This window comes from Rhinolophus sinicus, linkage group LG05 (assembly GCF_036562045.2).
Source record: "Rhinolophus sinicus isolate RSC01 linkage group LG05, ASM3656204v1, whole genome shotgun sequence".
Taxonomy (NCBI): Eukaryota; Metazoa; Chordata; class Mammalia; order Chiroptera; family Rhinolophidae; genus Rhinolophus; species Rhinolophus sinicus.
The window spans coordinates 13,126,893-13,144,099 of NC_133755.1; the positions used below are offsets into that span (position 1 = coordinate 13,126,893).

General features: G+C 41.3%; 1 protein-coding gene across 1 annotated transcript in view; it reads right to left on the reverse strand.

Moving 5' to 3' along the window:
* Window positions 1-1,400: 1,400 nt before the first annotated feature.
* The window catches only part of APOB (apolipoprotein B), a 38,237-nt gene continuing 22,430 nt past the window's right edge, over window positions 1,401-17,207 (reverse strand). Inside the window, exons 21-29 of the mRNA XM_019756811.2 lie at window positions 16,900-17,110; window positions 16,169-16,344; window positions 15,860-16,047; window positions 15,242-15,387; window positions 13,168-13,541; window positions 5,054-12,631; window positions 4,531-4,645; window positions 4,247-4,430; window positions 1,401-3,342 (exon numbers count right to left, since the gene is read on the reverse strand). Of these exons, the coding sequence (XP_019612370.2) occupies window positions 1,702-3,342; window positions 4,247-4,430; window positions 4,531-4,645; window positions 5,054-12,631; window positions 13,168-13,541; window positions 15,242-15,387; window positions 15,860-16,047; window positions 16,169-16,344; window positions 16,900-17,110 (10,613 nt within the window). The 3' untranslated portion in view covers window positions 1,401-1,701. The remainder of the gene's footprint in view (window positions 3,343-4,246; window positions 4,431-4,530; window positions 4,646-5,053; window positions 12,632-13,167; window positions 13,542-15,241; window positions 15,388-15,859; window positions 16,048-16,168; window positions 16,345-16,899; window positions 17,111-17,207) is intronic.

Genomic DNA, 17,207 nt, shown 5'->3' on the forward strand with positions numbered 1-17,207 from the left:
TCTAGCTCCTTGGCTTTGCCTCATACACAGTGCTACAGGGAGACCCTGTCCCCCTACTATGTTTACCTGAAAATAAGACGTAGCTGGACCATCAGCTCTAATGCATGTTTTGGAGCAAAAATTAATATAAGACCTGGTCTATTAATATAAGACCATTTACTATAATGTAAGACTGGGTCTAGAATATAATGTAATATAATATAATATAATATAATATAATATAATATAATATAATATGAGTAATACTGGGTCTTACATTAATTTTTACTCCAAAAGACGCATTAGAGCTGATGGTCCGACTAGGTCTTATTTTCAGGGAAACATGGTAGTTTATACCTATTAGAGAGCAAGAGTCAGCCCTGCATAGGGACCTGTGAATGCGGAGGCAGGGTGCCACGGAGGGGAAGGAAGAGGTGGAGTTTTGGTAAAAACACGGAATATAACATGGGAGCAAGGATGCAGAGGGAAGGGAAGAAGGTAGTCCAGAGTGTCAGGCCCCAGTCAGTGAAGGGGGCCTTCCATTGTCCATCACTCATGGTGTTAAGATCCCTGACCAGAGGTCAAGACAATAAAGCAGGCAGAGGAAGTGATCTAAGACATCAGAGAAAGGAGGAGGGACAGTGGGAAAAACCTTTACAATGGACCAAATGGACTGGCCTGAGTTTGTAACATTAAAATACACACCCAGTCATCTTGGGGTAGAGGAAGTAGAAGTGGCTGGGTGGAGGCTGGGAAGGCAGCAAGCAGGCATGACAGGAGTGGGGAGGTTTAGGAGGGCGGAGGCCAGTTCTTGGTGGGGCAGGGGCAGTGCCAGACCTGGGAGCAGGTGTAGAGGAAAGAACACAGACACTTTGCTTCCCCACCACCCTGAGCAGCCCTGGCAGCTCAGCCTCCTTGGAGGATATAGATAGTCTCTCTCCAAAAAACCAGTCAGCCTCATGGATTTTCAGTCCCATTCCTCCTTCCTTCCAAACTGTTATGAGAAAGCCTACAAATACTTCAGTGCCATGGCTAGTCAGTCAGTCAGTCAGTCAACAAATAGCCCACACCAGTGCTGAGAGAGTTGTCTCAGAGGAGTTCCCAGAAGGGAATAATTGTTTCAGCAAACTCAGAGAACCCCCTAAAGGGGCTGGGCCCTTTAACCACCCAGCTACAGATGGTTCAAAAAAGAAAGCTGACAGGCCTTAGTGGCAACCCATGGCGATGGCCTGGTTGACTTCAGAGTTTGGAATACTTTTTTTTAGGTGGCAAAATGATTCCCTCCACAAATTCTGTCTTTCCCCTTTATCACTCAAAACACAGGGTGCGTTCTCCTGGAGGATTTGAAATGTCAGACATTTGATCGACACCCTCGTTTCACTATCTTTCAATACGAATGAGCCACAAGGAATGGTCCAATACACAATAAAGAATTCATTTATTTTTTCTCCCTCCCCCCAAGTTTAGCAGAATAACTCAGATCCTGATTTCCTTTAACTTGCAAAAATATGTTGTCTCCCAGAGTTCAGAGACCTTCAAAGCTCTGACGCCAGCTTCAGTGCTGGTCCAGTTCACATGTGCTTCTGCGTGTAGTCAGCTGCCTGCTACAGGGCTGGCTCCGTGTATGATTATATAAATTCAAACATACAGTTTGATTTTTTTCTCTTACTATGTGGAAGCTTAATTGGAGTAGAAGAATAAATGAGAATTGCTTTAAGAAAATTAGAAGGTGAGAGTAAATTCTCCTGGAGCAATCTTTACGTCAGGGCTTATGCCACTGACTACAGCCGATTTCAGTGTTTGTAGGATCTCAATGATGTAGCTCAGAAACATGTGGTATTTTTGAATGGACAGGTCAATCAATCTTTTGGACTCAGCAATGAATTTTTCATAGTAATCAGAGAGTCGGTTTGAAAAATCCTGTAGTTTATATTTGAACTGCTGGTGGCAATCAGAAGTGATTTTCTTCATTAGATCGGCCCAGATTTTAATTATTTCCTGAGCACTGGTAGAAAGCTCTACAATCTTCTCTTTCCTTGTTCCATCTGCATCGGCAAGGATGCTGAGATATTTCTGGATAGAATTCTGCACGAATGGTTCAAATTCACTTGAGAGTTGGGAAGTAAAACCAGCAACTCTGGCACTGTATTTGGAATGGAAGTTCTTAAGGTCATCTATTAGGACCTTGATCAGGTGGATTATCTTTTCTTGAAGTTCATAGAATTTCACTGTCCAGCTGACCACACTTGGAACCACATATTCTTTGTGAAGGGCCTTTACAGTCTGATGCATCTGCTCTAACTTACTAGAAGCTTCCTGAAGTTTGTTTTGAACAAGTTCATTAAACTTGTTAAAGTTAGGGTATAGGTTTTCATTCAGAAATCTGAAAACATATTGAATATAACCATTGAAAGTTGTGTTGATCTTGTGTTGGATATCATTTATGAGAATAGTAAATTTCTTCTCCTTTAAGCGGTTCATTTCTCCTTGTATCTCTTGGAAAACATTTTGTAAATATCTCTGAAGATCACCTAGCATTTCTGTAGTTTTGTTAGACTGGAGGTCATTAAATACATTTTGGACCTTTTGTGATGAAGATTTCAATAGTTTCCCATATGCCAAGGTTATATCTGTTAGTTTATGGCTCCTTGAAACAAAAGGATGTTTAATCTTTAGGTCCTTGATTAATTCAGATTTCTCCATCAGGTCTTGGAAGTAGGAAAACAGTGTTTCTAACCCATTATGGATCTTTGAATGTACCTGGGACAGTACCTTTCCTACCTCCCTCAGGACCATAGTGCAGAGTTCATCTATAGTGTATGTCCCACCCTTTCCTGGGAGCTGGAATCTGGTGGACTTTAGGTAATCGATGAACAAGCCAATCAGACGATTGACTATTACTTTGCAATCCTCAGTTACTCCTATCAGGCTGTCAAGCACCTTATTTTGAACTTTCTGGAGATCGACTTGGCCCTCCTGATCCAACAGGTTCTGGTACAGATCGTGGGCCTTGTCATTCCACAGCTGGTAGGCTTGAGCGGTGCCTCTGGCTACCCTCCTGAGTGTCGTGTTCACCTTATCAATCTGCCTCACTGCTGCTTGATAGGCCTGGTCAGCGCTGTTCTGCAGACTTCCTGTCACTTTTAAAGAAGCATCTTTCAGAGTAAGTCCTGTGTACTCCTCGTGGTACTTGCTGACACAGTCATAAAGGGCTCCTGTTGCCTTGGGCACATTGTCTTTCAGAGAGTTTAGCAATGCAGACACCGCCTCCTCTTCCCAGTTCACTTGCATCTGAAATCTCTCACTAGGTTCCTGGTACCTCAACTCAGTTTTGAGTATGTTGAGTTTTTTGTCTGGAGATGACTAAAACCAGAAAAGAAAAAAAGGATGACGAGGACATGTTTTCAACGATCCTGATTATATAATATACGACACTAAAATGTCATTAGCAGTTGCGAGATCAGAGGATCTTGCATATTCTGAGGGAGATTTATCTTTCATGTGTCAGTGCATGTTTGTCTTACGGTTAAACAAGTCCACTGGTGTTAACTCTTCTTTATCATGTGCCTCAGAAAGGATAAAATTATGCATGGCGTTTACACAGTAACACTTAACATTAAGGCCTTCCTAGGACTGAAGAGCAGAGGGGGAGGGGAAGAAACAGGAGGAGGAGGAGAACAAAGGGGAGAAAGAAAGAAAAGACTAATTCAGAGAAAAAGAAGTAGCAAAAAAGGGAAAATGTCCAGAGCCCATCCCGCGGAGATCTAGAATACCAGTACCACGAGCCACTCATTTCTCCAAGCCCATGACAAACGTCAGTAGTAGAACCATATAATGTCTCTTCCTCTACTAAATCTAATGGCATCTTTGATGTGGCCCTAGAAGAACTTGTAAAATACATGAGACAAATCTGGCATATCTCATCTAACAGTTCTATTGTGGGGAAGCCTTTTGAAGCCTCAGATATTCCAGAAACTACTATCTGAAACTCAGCATGTGGCAGAGTTTTCCTGTGACTTAGGTGGTGAGGCATAACCTTCCTCTTTCTAGATTTGCCCCAAAGTAATAACGTCACAGTGGCAATATGATGTCATGTGTACATCTAATAATTAAAGTCAATAAAAGACTTGTTGTGATATTTTCTGGAGAATAGTTCATCAGAGAGGAGGTTCACCCTGCTCATTGCTTGTGTGTCACCTAGTCTGAGGAAGCCCAGAGAGAATACTTTGTCATGGGGTGGGTATGTAACCCATTACGTGCGACTCACCTGAGGGCGGTAGTACAAGTTCCATTTTACGGTATTCTTATTCTTTTCTAAGTCCATAGCCACGGTTCCTATGGCTGGGGAGGCTGCAGAGTAAGAGTAGTTATTCTCATCTGCACGGAAGTGCAGGTGGACATCAGTAAATGTTGGGCTGGTGACATCAAGGCGAGACTCTCGTTCCCAGTTCCTGCAAGCAGAAAAGCAGATAAGCCCTCATGAAAAGGGGACAAAGGTGGCAAAAATCACAGTGACTTGATAAGGATGACGTTTCAATAAAAATCCCATACCAAAGTGTTTGATATTTGCCATCTTCTGTATATTCTGCTTTGATGTCCTGGTGCGCAAATGTTCCTTTAGTCTGACAGACTAACATGGCATTTTCAATCTTGTGTGTTCCCACAACTGTATAGGAGAGATTTTTCATTTGATTACTAACTGTAGGACACAGACATTTTCCTTGTGAAAACTGGGAGAAATCTATTCTAACCAAATGCCTTACTTATATATTTGAAACATACGGTCCACATTTTTAAAAAACAGAACTAGTTAGAAGGAGATATTATTAGTCCTAAAATCATCACAGAAATGTCTCTTTTCTTTGAACCCATTCCTCTTGAATGTCAGTAGGTTTTCTACAGTATGGTTTTTACATGTGGGGTAGATGTATGTCCCCTCTTCTTTTAAATTTTCCAATAGAGAGTAATTGGGCCTCTAGTCATATCTAAATACATAATTATTTATTCACAACTCTCACTGAAAATATATAACACATAGAATTCTTATATGAGAGGAGTCAGGACATTTCCTTACCATTTAGGTTGTATTCCAGGAACCGTATGGTGGAGCTGCATGTGGAATCCAGGAACGTTTCAATGTGATCTACTTTGTTTTTCAAACCAGCACTCCAAGTAGCATTATACAGGGGAGAGGCCACCCCAACATGTGCAGTCAGAGTTCCAAAGGAAGGGATGGAAATTCCAGCAGGTACAGAGAACTTAATGGGAGGAATCTCAATAGTTCGCTCAGGCATGGTGATGTCTGGCAACTCAAAATCTGCAATCATGCTGGCCACCTCATTTAGATCTAAAACAGCAGCGCCAACTGAAATTCTTTTTGGAAAGGTGAACTGGGACACAGTTAACTGAGATTTAGGCACAGTTACCTGAAAAAAGGGAACTGAGGAGTCTTCTGGTTCAAAATACTCTGTTAACACATCAACTCCAGGGAATGTCACCTTGGGTAGGGCGGGTACATTGAAGGGAAATGGTGAAGTACTTAGCTTCTTGTAGATTATTATTTCACTGAAGTCAAGTGTGTAGGATGGAACCTGAAGATCTGTAAATGGGATTTGGAATGTAGGTATGACAAGAACTGAATTCAGATTATTTAGTTTCAGTCCAGGAATAATGAATTTATCAGCCAATGCTTGCACAGGGACAGAGAAAATATGGCCATTGGGGTTTTTGGTGTATACAAGGGCCGTTGAAGCACGAAGATACTGTTTCTTATCAACACTGGTGGTTCCATCCAGCTTTAGGAGGTCCCAGATGCTCTTGTCATAAACTGGTAGGCCAATATTTCTGAGGAACCTTAGGTGCCCTTCTAAGGAACCTGCAATGTCAAGGCGTACCTCTTCTTGATTATTAGAAAGCTGTACATCATGCTGGAGAGACGAGGTAAGAACCTTGATCTCACTTTTCCAGCTGAATTTCTGGTTCTCAGTGTTGGCATTCAGGGACAGTTCCTGGCCAAGGTAACCGACATCAAGGAGGGAACTGTGTTGACTTGCATGGACCTGAACAAGGGCTGACATTTTCGATGGGGAGAGATCTAGGGTGGCTGTGCTTTCATGCTCTCCCGATGTGGAAACCATGAGTCTCTCTAGCTGTAAGTGGTTTTTTGTATTGTGTTCCCAGATGGCATATATGCGTTGGAGAGTGGCTTCTCCAGCAAGACTTTCTTTTACTTCAAGGTTCCAGATACCATCAACTTTGGAGGTCCCTTGCAGCTTCACTGAAGACCGAGGACCCTTGGAATTCAAATAAGTGCTGACCTCACTGGCAATAGTTCCTGAATATTCCTGTGAAAGGACTGAACCCTTGATATCTCCTTTGTTAGATGACTCCATGGAAAAGTAAGAAGTGAGGCTTTCTAAGCTCAGCTTGTGGTCAACTGTCCCTGTAGCAGCAGAGTGCAGCTTGGTGGAATTGAAATCATACTTCAATTCAATGGATGAAGAGATAGTTGGTTTTGACTTGGTATTTCCAGTAAGTTCTTGCTTGAAATCCATTTTCAGAATTGGAATTTGGACTTTCGCACTTGTTGTCACTGAAGCATCCATGTTTTTCTTCGTGAAGCTAATGGTACTGTCATGATGGCCTTCCACAAATCTGTTATTCAGAGACAAAGCTGTGGCCAACTTCAACCCCCTTTTCCTCGTCAAGCTTGAGGTGCCCTCTAACTTGTACTGCAGTGTGTCAATGACAGAAGAAGAGGAAGTGAGGAAATGAGCAACGATATCTGATTGGTTGTAAAGTCCAACATTGGTATTCAGTGTGATGACACTTGATTTAAAGGAAAAATCATAGGTAACATTGCCCATGGCTGGAATTAAAATATTGCTTGGGTTACTCAATTTGTTAAATTCTGGAAGAGAAAACTTGAGAAAATCCCCAGGGATTTGAAGAGCTGGCAGCTCGAGGAATGGTATGGTTAAGGTATATGAGGGCACAATGACACCAGAACCTGGGGTGGTGAAGCTGGGGGTGCGGATCTCTTTGGGGAACACATAGCCGAAAGCAAACATCTCTACTGTGAATGGAGACACTTCAGCATTGACGACTGGAATAGTGTATCCAGGAATCTGAAAGATCCTGGGTTGGTTGTTAAGGGATTGTTCAACTTTGTACTTATCAAATGTAATCTTTGCCTTATTATAGGATTTGGTAAACAAATCTAATGTCTTGCTTCTGACTTTCTCAACACGCCTGTTGAAGGAATTGATGTTCTGATTGATAAACGCATAAAACGCATCCACAGGAATTGAGATGGAATGTTTGTCTTTGTTTTTCTTATACTGAGCCTTTACACTAAAATCAAATGATTGCTTTGTGGTTTTCAAGAACTCCTTCAAGCCTGTTCTTTCCCATAAGGAGAAATCTTTCACCTGTGGAATTGTGAGTCTTGTGTAAGGTAGAGTCAGTTTAGGAATTGTTAAAGGAATGTTTAAGAAATCCAGGTTGGCTTCTCCATTTATTCCTACGTGGGCCTCGATGCTGTTCTCATTGTTTCCAGCAGAGAAATTATGATTGTACTTGTATTGATTGAACCTGGCACCTGCTTGCCAACCTGCTTGCTGGGCATTCGGACTCAGAAACAGTGCATAATTATTCAGGAAGTCTATTTTCCCTGTCAATTTTAATGGAAAACTAACTTTCAAATTCCCTTCATTGTTTGTGGATGCAGTAATTTCAAATGGCTGTGCTGAAAAGAAAAGCGAATTTTTCAGAGTTCCACTAACTTTTCCATTTAAATGAGCATCATGGTTGCCAGTGAGCTCTACCTTCCTTTCTCCAAGCAGTGCTGTGCCTTTAGCAGTTAGAACACTGTGGCCCACGTACTGAGATTCAACTTGTGACTGGATTTCAAATTTAGCAAAGTCGAGGAAGTCAGATTCAGAAACCAAGGCTTGGTTTACTCTTAGGTGTTTGCTATTAATCTTATTAGACATTCTGAAGGAAGTGTCGGGTCCTTTCATAGAGAAGCTAATCTGTGACTCATGTGTTCCCTCATCTGAGAATTTGGGGCAGGCCCACTTCCATGACCCTCTCCCAGAAGAAGTCCATGTTCTGTGTCCATTTTCCACCAGGGCCTTGATCTCATTGTGCAGGTCAGCCTGACTGGAGAAGTCCAGTTTGGGGACGTTCAATTTGTGGAAGTACTTTGTGTTGCTGTCCAGGGTAAGCTGATCGTTTATCTTGATGAGCACACCATTACTGAGCTCCAATGTATTTTTTTCTGTGTGTATACCTGCCACTGTGTTTGATTTTGCCTCAATAGTATTTCCCAAAGATAGCACTTCAACCTTACGCTCTATTTTCACGTACTTGCTAGAGAAACTCATTGATTCCTTCAGAAACAGTGGATTAATCTCAGGGTTTGAGAGCTGTGCATTTGCTTGAAAATCAAATTTGAGGACTTCTAATTTGGAGTCTCCTTTGGCAGTGATGGAAGCCATGATTTCTGCATTGTTCTCAGGTGTAGTGACATTCTGAATGTCAGCATTCGCATCTAATATGAAAAGGGGAGACTGGATTTTCAAAACACCGTACAGCTTGCCCAAAGCAGGTACTTTGATGGTGTCTGAGATACTGGGAAGCTGGAATTCTGGTATTTGAAGGTCAGGAACTTGAAAATCTTTAAGATCAAGATGTGGGATCATAAATTCTGGAATTGTGATTTCTGGTACATGGAAGTCTGGCAGGGTGATTCTAGCAAGAATGGTGTCCACCCCCTTCAGGTCCCTCAGGTATAGTTCTGGAACTGGCCATTGCAGCTCACTGGTCAGTATTTGGTCAATGATTCTGATGACCTTTGCTTTTATTTCTGCCAAGTCAATTGTAATGGAAGGAACGTGGAAGGTGTTGAGGACAGTAAATTCTGGCGTGGAAAAGCTGGATGGGATTTTTATATCTTTCAACTTTTTGAAGTTTATTTGAACTGATGGAATCTTCAGATCTGTCAGGGGGACTATGAAGCTGGGAGTCTGATATGCAGCTTCCTGAAGGGCACGGAGACTGACTTCAAAGGCAGGCATGGTCCCGAAGATGGTCTGGATTTCAGGGACAGTGAACCCTTGTTCTACCAAGACTTTCAGGTTTTCAGCCCAGTCTTGGAGAGAATACTGTTCTGCAAAGTCAGTAAGGTTCTTAGCAGCAAGTCTCCACCAGTCAGAAATGTAAGTGACAAGTGTGTTGTAAACTTGGCCAACCAAGGACAGGTATTTCTGAACTTCCTGCTGAAGGTCCATTTGATACATTTGGTCTCGTATAGATTCTAGGGTCTCTTGGAATTTGACTTTCATGTAAATTAAATGTGTCGAATTTAAAGCCTCCTGTAACCAATCTATGAATAAGGTGATCTTGGTGTCTTTTAGAGTTTCCAGATGGACTGAGACCACAGCTTTGATGTCCTCTACAAACAATTTTAGTGCTTTAGCTTTCTGTGGAAGGTCCAGAGCCTGGATTTCACCATTGATTCTCTTAGTCACCTCATGAATTTTTTTATTGGTTTCATCTACAAACTGATGGTAATCAAATGACTTTAATTTCTTTACCAACAGGTCAAGGAATCTGTTTACTTCTTCAATGAAGTTTTTAAAAGACAATGCCTTAAGCTGCTCAACAGCATTATCAATAAACCCAACCAATTTCTCAAAGTGATCTTTTATCCCAACTTGTTGTAGGACATTGCTTAACTTCTGAACAGTCTCCTTTAGCTTATATTGGTGGGCCAACTGTGCTGATTTATCCATTAAAATCTGGAAGTGTTGGTCTGTTTTATACATCTTAATTAACTTGAGAACCATGTCTCTGAAAGCATTGATTTTCTCAGTTACTTCAAAATTTTCAATAAGATTGCTAACATAGTTTTTCACATGCTCAATCATTTCCTTTATTTTTTGAAACGGAATTGTCGTTCTCAACTGATCTAAAAACACTCTGACATCAATAGCTTCAACCTGTTGTTTTAACTTTTCTGCAAGGTGCTGGATGTCAATAGTCTGAATCTGTGTCTTGAGATGTTGCAATTTTTCTTGTATCTGGATTCTGATTTGATACTTAGTATCCATATTTTGCATCCAAGATGCAGTACTACTTCCGATTTTGTTAAAATCAATCTTTTCAATAAACAAATATAGCTCATGGATTGTTTTTACTAAATTTACACTGATATGATAACGTTCATCAAGAATTTTCAATTTTTCAATGATTCGATCAACAATCTTAGCAATAGCTGTTTTAAAATCATGCAAATCATAATTATCTTTAATATACTGATCAAATTGTATCACATATGTTTGTAGTTGAGATAGTTTTTCATTAAGGTTGATTTTGAAATTGTCCAATTGAATTTTTATATCATTTTCTGTAATTCCATAATTTTTTGTGAAAGCAGTTAGTTTCTCCTTGGCACTTGAAACTTGTCTCTCCCAATTGAAGTCATTCAGATAGTCATTAACTTGCTGTGAGAGTTTGTCCAAGGCTGCTCTGTATTTCCCCACGAACTGATCAATGTCGATGCGTTTCAATTCTCTCTGTATGGTTTCCAGTGCAGTTACCATTACTACTCGGGTCTTCTCAAAATATTCCGGCAGAATGTTCAAGAAGGGGAGGTTGATGGTGTGAACATCTTGGTTCTTATCATATTTTACAGAAGCAACAATGGTGAATCCCTGGGGCTGGTCAATAATGTCCCTTATCTCCAAAGCATCAATTACATTGACAGGCTCACTGAGTATAAGTGGCACTTTAATCGTGGTGTCTAGCATGGTGAGGTCAGCCAGGGCTCGTCCACTAAGCTCCATGCCAACTTTGTCTTTTGTGTTGTAAGCATCGAAGTCATGGCTGTATTCATTTTTGTTCAACTGGGTCTTGAGTTTCCAGGTGCTTGTCTGCTCAGCTGGAGTGAGCAGGACACTGGCTTTGTGATCAAGAGCAGAACTGATGCTCCTTCTGGACTTGAGAAGGTGACTTGTGGATCCTTTGTAATCATGAGAGAACGTAAGGGCCAGAGGTTCCGCTTTCAATAGGAATTTGCTGTACAGCTGCCCAGTGTGTTCTCCCCAGAGAACCAGTTTCCCATTGCCATTTGTATGGGTATCGATGGTCATTGAAAACGGGGCCATTACAGAGTGGAAAACGTTGCTGAAATGCAGTGAGTCCGAATTGTAATTTGTACTAATGTCAACGGCTGAAGCTAACCCAGCGATGTTTGCGTTGAGCCGATGGGTAAACTCTGCATCCTGCATCTTAGCGAGAGTGTCTGCTTTATAACTTGCGGATAAGTCTGCGTAAGAGATGGTGTAGATGTGTTTGATTTCATTATTTTGGTAGGCTCCTTTTATGTTCCCACCCACATTCAGCTTGAGGGGTTCTAGCCGTAACTTCCCATGGTTAGTCAGATCCAGAGCACTGAATTTCAGGTCATTGTTTAAAGTAGTCACAAGAGAATAGGGCTGTAGCTGTAAATTAAAAGTTTGCTTATAAAACTTGTCAGAACTATAAATGTTGTCAAGTTTTGAAGAGAAGTCCAGTGCTAAACCTGCAATGTTCAGATTGTTCGTGTAGTCAAGTTTCATCTCCTCATAGGAGCCCATCATGTCATGTGAAAGCTTGAGTCCCTCCTGGTTGATTTTGAAATTGAAAATATTTTTGCTGTCGACACCCAGAATCATGGCCTGATAAACACTTCCCAGTGATACCTCTGTGAGGGCAGCTTTTCCATCGAGATTGAATTTTGCATTGTTTTCCTTGAAGCGGCCGTTTGTTGTTAATTTCATAGATGCCCCAGAGAGGCCGAGCGCTGCATGCAGTTCATTCTCCAACAGCAGGGGGCTGTACTTGAGGCTGGTGGTTGCACTGGTAGACAATCCATCTTGGGTAATCTGTAGTGTTGCTTTGTGAGCACCAGTGTTAACTTTGTCAGTGCCCAAGATGTCAGCATTTAATTCAAGACCGTGGGAATTCAGTGATCCAGAAAGCAGGGTGAAGAACCTCAATGATTTATAATCAGCCTGATATTCAGAACGGAGCAGTGCACTTTGCTTAGAGAAGGTCAGATCTACTTTGTTAGAAGTGGCAAAGTCCTCGTACTTCCCATTGGTGTCAGATTTCAGAGTCAGCTCGTGGTTCTCATATTTTAGGGAAGCAGTATTTTTCATGGTGCCACCTTGTAAATCTGAGGTGGAGGAGAGGGAGAAAGTTCCATCTTCGTATCTTCCCGTTATCTGGTTGGTGCCCTGCAGGTAGGTGGAGTTAAACCTCAGCTTGGACTCTCCGTTTAGCTGGCCGGTGGTAGGGTCCTTCTGATAAGACAGGCCATATGCACCTTTAGCATAGAATGAAGAGACTCTGAACTGCCCGTCAATCTTGGCTTCCTTGATATACAAATGCTCTTTCTTTTTTGAGTCCAAATGTACTGAAGCAGACATCTGTGGTCCCCATTCACTAGATGAATTGAATGTCAGCAAACTTTTTGAGGCTGGATTGTTTCCAATGTTTTGTACATGACTGAATTTGACATTTGAATCCAGAAATTTGTGGTATAGAGACCCATCACATGATAATGTGAACGTATTCTTGTAGTCATATGTTGTTTCTCCAGATCCTAACGTAAAAATGAAAACACATTGGTTAAATTAGGCAATAAATTTCCAGAACAATTTCTATGTTGTAAGACTTTCAATAATAAGGTAACATTGATCTGGGTCAATTGTGCAACCTTTTCCTCCATCTCTAACACAAGCATAAAATCTGATAGCAAGAGATATTCCCGCAGGAATACTTTCCTGACCACTACAGACCTCACTGGGTTCCCTTAACAAATGCTTTGACTGTACCTTGTATTTATACTCTATACCCTATCATAGCACCTGTTACACTGAATTATAATTTCCAGTTTATCTGTCTGTTTTCTTTGTTACTGCCTAGTAGCATACTTGGTATATATTATATGTTTAATAAATATTTCTGTTAGTTGAACAAGTGAATGAATGAATGAATGAATGAATGAATGAATAGGGTTCCAAGTAAGAAGGAAAATATCTCTAAGGAAGCCCAAGTTTTTTCCTCCCGAGAGGAGGCTGTCCCGTCAGAGCCTGCAATGAACTAGCCCTGAGTATCCTCTAACGAAGCATGGCTTACCTTGCACACTGTAAGAGAGCACGTTGAACACAGAGTCAGCCTTCATGTGGTACCGAGCCTGAAGGCTCAAGTGGTCTGTGCTGGTGTTGCCGCCAGTGTAGGACGCGGACCAGTTGTACAGATTGCTGTAGATATTTGTGGAGACATCTAGAACCCCCAAGAGAGGCACCCGCAGTTCGTACACCTTGGGAATGGTAAAAGTGGGGACTTGGAACTCTTGAGGTGGCAGGTGGAATCCCACAGACTTGAAGTTGAGGGCTGGTATCCGAATAGTCTTCAACATCTTTAGATCTTTGGAGGATTTGCCACCGAAAGGCAAAGGAATCTCAATTTTCACACTGTTCTTGTTCAAGGTGTATCTGATCCGGCCATCACTAAAAGGAATAACAAAGACGATGCCCCCATAATCAGACACCAAGAACTCAAAGTTCTCTGCCATCTGGCTTTCCAAACAATAGTGTGTGTGTGCCCCATTCCCAAACCCATTCTTACTTTTCCTCATGCTGCTCCCTATGCCTGCATCCCTCTGTTTTTACCTCCACCTTTCAAACACTCACCTCCATTCAAACCCTTCTAAGAGCTGCTTCCTTATCTGTACAACCTATTTAAGCCATGATAATTTCTCTTGTTCTTATAGTGACATAATCCCTTACACATATCTCAGAGAACATGTTGAAATTCTGCTTATATAATGAGCACATATTTGCTCCTTTGTCTGTATCTACATTGGAGGATGGGTTATACCTTATCCATTTTTCCCCCTTCTCTCTGCACCTAGTCTAGTATCTTGTATATAGGCGACACTTGATATATATTTGCTAAACTGAATTGAAGCAACTTGATATGCAGAAAGAACACAGGTGTGGGTTAGAGTATTAGCTTCCACTGATGGGTAATATTATATTAGTGAATTCACCTCTCTGAGTTTCAGGGATGTTATCTTTGTAGTGAGAATGATAACACCCTTTCTGCTGACCTCACAGAGCTAAATATCAAATGAGAAAAATACCCAAAGCACTTTGCAACCTTTTCAATACTATGCACATACAATGGAGTATTATAATAACTTATAAGAATAAAGTAGGATGGCAGAGTTTTAAATTGTAAGCAAATCAACTGTTCATTACATCCCTCCAACAGGGGTCTGTCCAGGGCCCTCACATTCAGTAGGGGGACACTTGCTAAGACCCTGTCTGGTTTGTAGGCCTATGGGCCTGTCTTTTCAATACAGCAGAGAAGACTGCTGGCCAGAAGCACTAACAGTGAAGAAAGAGGTTCCTGGATCCTCTGAAGTTGCCACTTTCTTCTCTTATCTTCAGTGTGTTTGTCCATATGAGCGCTTTGTCCACTTCAGCTCTTTCACACTCATCTGGTCTATTAAACTTTGCTGCTCAGCCATAGACTATAGAAAGGCCCATGTGACACAGGCCACTTGTCTCCTTAACGCTGAAGAGCATACAGAGAACAATCTATCTAGAAAAGACTATCATCTTTACAGCTCATACTCTGACCTTTTCATTTTCATGAAACAAAGTAAAGCACTGTGTATTTCTGTAATGACAGAAGTAAGCTGAGACATTTAGTTGGGAATCTGACTTCTCCGTCAGGATGAAGCTATATTGTTAACGTGAAATATTCTCTCAGAATGCTCCCTTCACTCAGTGTTCAATGGCTGCTCTGAGCTGCTAGAGCTCAACTGCAAACTTGTAGTCAACAATTCCACTAGACACTGTTGAATTTTTCACAAACAATTATGAGTATGTTCTGATCCAGAACAAAGGCGGGAGTCACGTATAATGGAGGAAAATTGAATGGCTTTCAAATTCAGGTGTAGTGAATGAAACAGAATCTCTAATTACTTTCTTAGGTTCTTTCTGGCTGGGTTGGTGTTCACAGTCTGACTTCATGTTTAATGATGCAAACATGCCACAGTGTTTATGCTACTGTTACTAATCTCCTTATATTGCTTAAAACATTTCTCTTCAAAAAGTAAACTAGAGTCTACATCATCCTAAGTAAAATCTTCCACTAACTTTGGAAGGTTCTAGAAAAATTTTCTGGTTTCTTTTTATACCTTTTCAAGAAGAGGTTTTCTGGGATGTGGAAGTCTGGCAAGCCCATTTTCTGGAGGTTCAACTCTTTTAGGCCACTGAGGTAATCTTGAAAATTCTGGGCATAAGGAACTCTCATGGATGCCTTCTGAAGCCATGTGTTTGTTGCCTACAAAATAATAGAAGTTTTCAGAGCAATGGGCATGGATGGGCTTCCAAGTACAATTAACATTAGGCAGCACTCCATATTTGACAGATCAATCACTAAGCAGGATGACGCACTGAAAGTTAAAACTGAATCATAGAAAATTATAAATTTTGGTTGTCAGTGATTGATCTCTTCTTGGATTTTATAAAAGGAATAATAACATAGTGAAATTCCTAGCCAGTGTCCTGAAGCTTCTTTTGATATCTTAGTCATAGTAAACTCTTCTGCTTAGTTGTATTCATTTGGTAGTTATCACATATAGTCTGTATAACTGAGCAACTATGCATGAACGTTTCTTTTTCCCCCAGGAGTTCCTTGGGGGTAGGGAGCATGCCTTATCCATCTTTGGATCACCTCTTTCACCTAACTCAGGGTTGCATATGTAATTTGCACTTGTAACCATGTATTTATTGACTGACTGATTTGTACTTACAACTATTAATTTGGAACCCATGTGACGGAAAGTCTTGTCTGTTTGAGGAACTCTGTAATCCAAGAGACTATTGGCATACTTATGCAAGCTTTTAGGATAACCAGAGAGGTCCACAGGGAAATTGGAAGCCATTTTTTTGGTATCCACATTGGAGCCCGTGTTCCATTCAAATTGAATCTTCTCTTCATCTGAAAACGCACATGAAATAGTTGTCAGTGGTATCAGGTCAGCCCCTGACCAATGGCTCTCAACACCGCACTCAAGTACAGAGAGCTCTTGGAAGCGCTCATGTGGGGAAGAGACACATACCATAACGCCATGCCACCTTCCTGGAAATTGTTGAGCCGTAAGCTGTAGCAGATGAGTCCATCTGGAGGAGCAGTTTTGTGGTTGACCACTGGGTGAGGATCTCACTTCTGGCTTCTGCTTGCAAACGGGGTATGGAAATAACCCCTTTTATTTTGCCTTCTTCATTTCTGCTGCCACTATTGAAAAGAAAATCAATTGACATCAATGACTGTGTCCATTCCAAGGAGAGACACAGGATTAAACAGTTAGAAGCTGGACTTGTGGTGATGAAAGTGAGATACATGAATGGCTCGGAGAAATGACCAGAGATTGAACTCATTAACTTGGACAGCCAATTTCAGCACAAATTCAGGATTTTCCAGGGAGGTATGGGAGAAAGAAGTTTTTTGAAAACTGTTTGAATGCTGCTGTACCATTGATTGCTCTATTACCTTGGCCAAATTACTTAACCCCACTGAGCTACCATATCCTCATCTAGAAAACAGGGTAACTCCGTTTATTATAAGTACTGAGATAGTTTCTTTAAAGCAGTCAGCACAGTGCCTGATGAATAGTAAGTGCCTAGTGAAAGACAGGAAGATAGATCCAGTTGGACATGTGCACAGAGTCAAAATGTTGAGGCTTCTGTCTGTCCCTTGGACTGTAGACCAGGAGAGCCCCTGGTCAGGTCAGCTTTCAAGCTGAAAAGGAAGGTCAGCAGCTCAGGTCAGATCACCCTGAGTCTTCCTTACCTTATGTGGCCAATGAGGGTGACTTCAGTGATTTTCTTGTTTTGAATGTCCAGGGTGAGTTTGTAAGACTTCTCTTCCTTAGAAGACTCATCACTGACTCTGAAGACTGTGCCAAAGTCAACGTCAAAATCTGGAATTTGCATTTCACTGGACAACGTCATACTCTGCCGGTTATACCTGAATGCCATAGTAGCCTCGGTCTGCTTCACACCTGAAAGAGCATACAAGATCATTAAAACATGTATTCAGAAGCTATGTTAGGTAGGAAAAGCGAAAAAGGCAGAGCAATCCCAAGTACTCAATGTGCT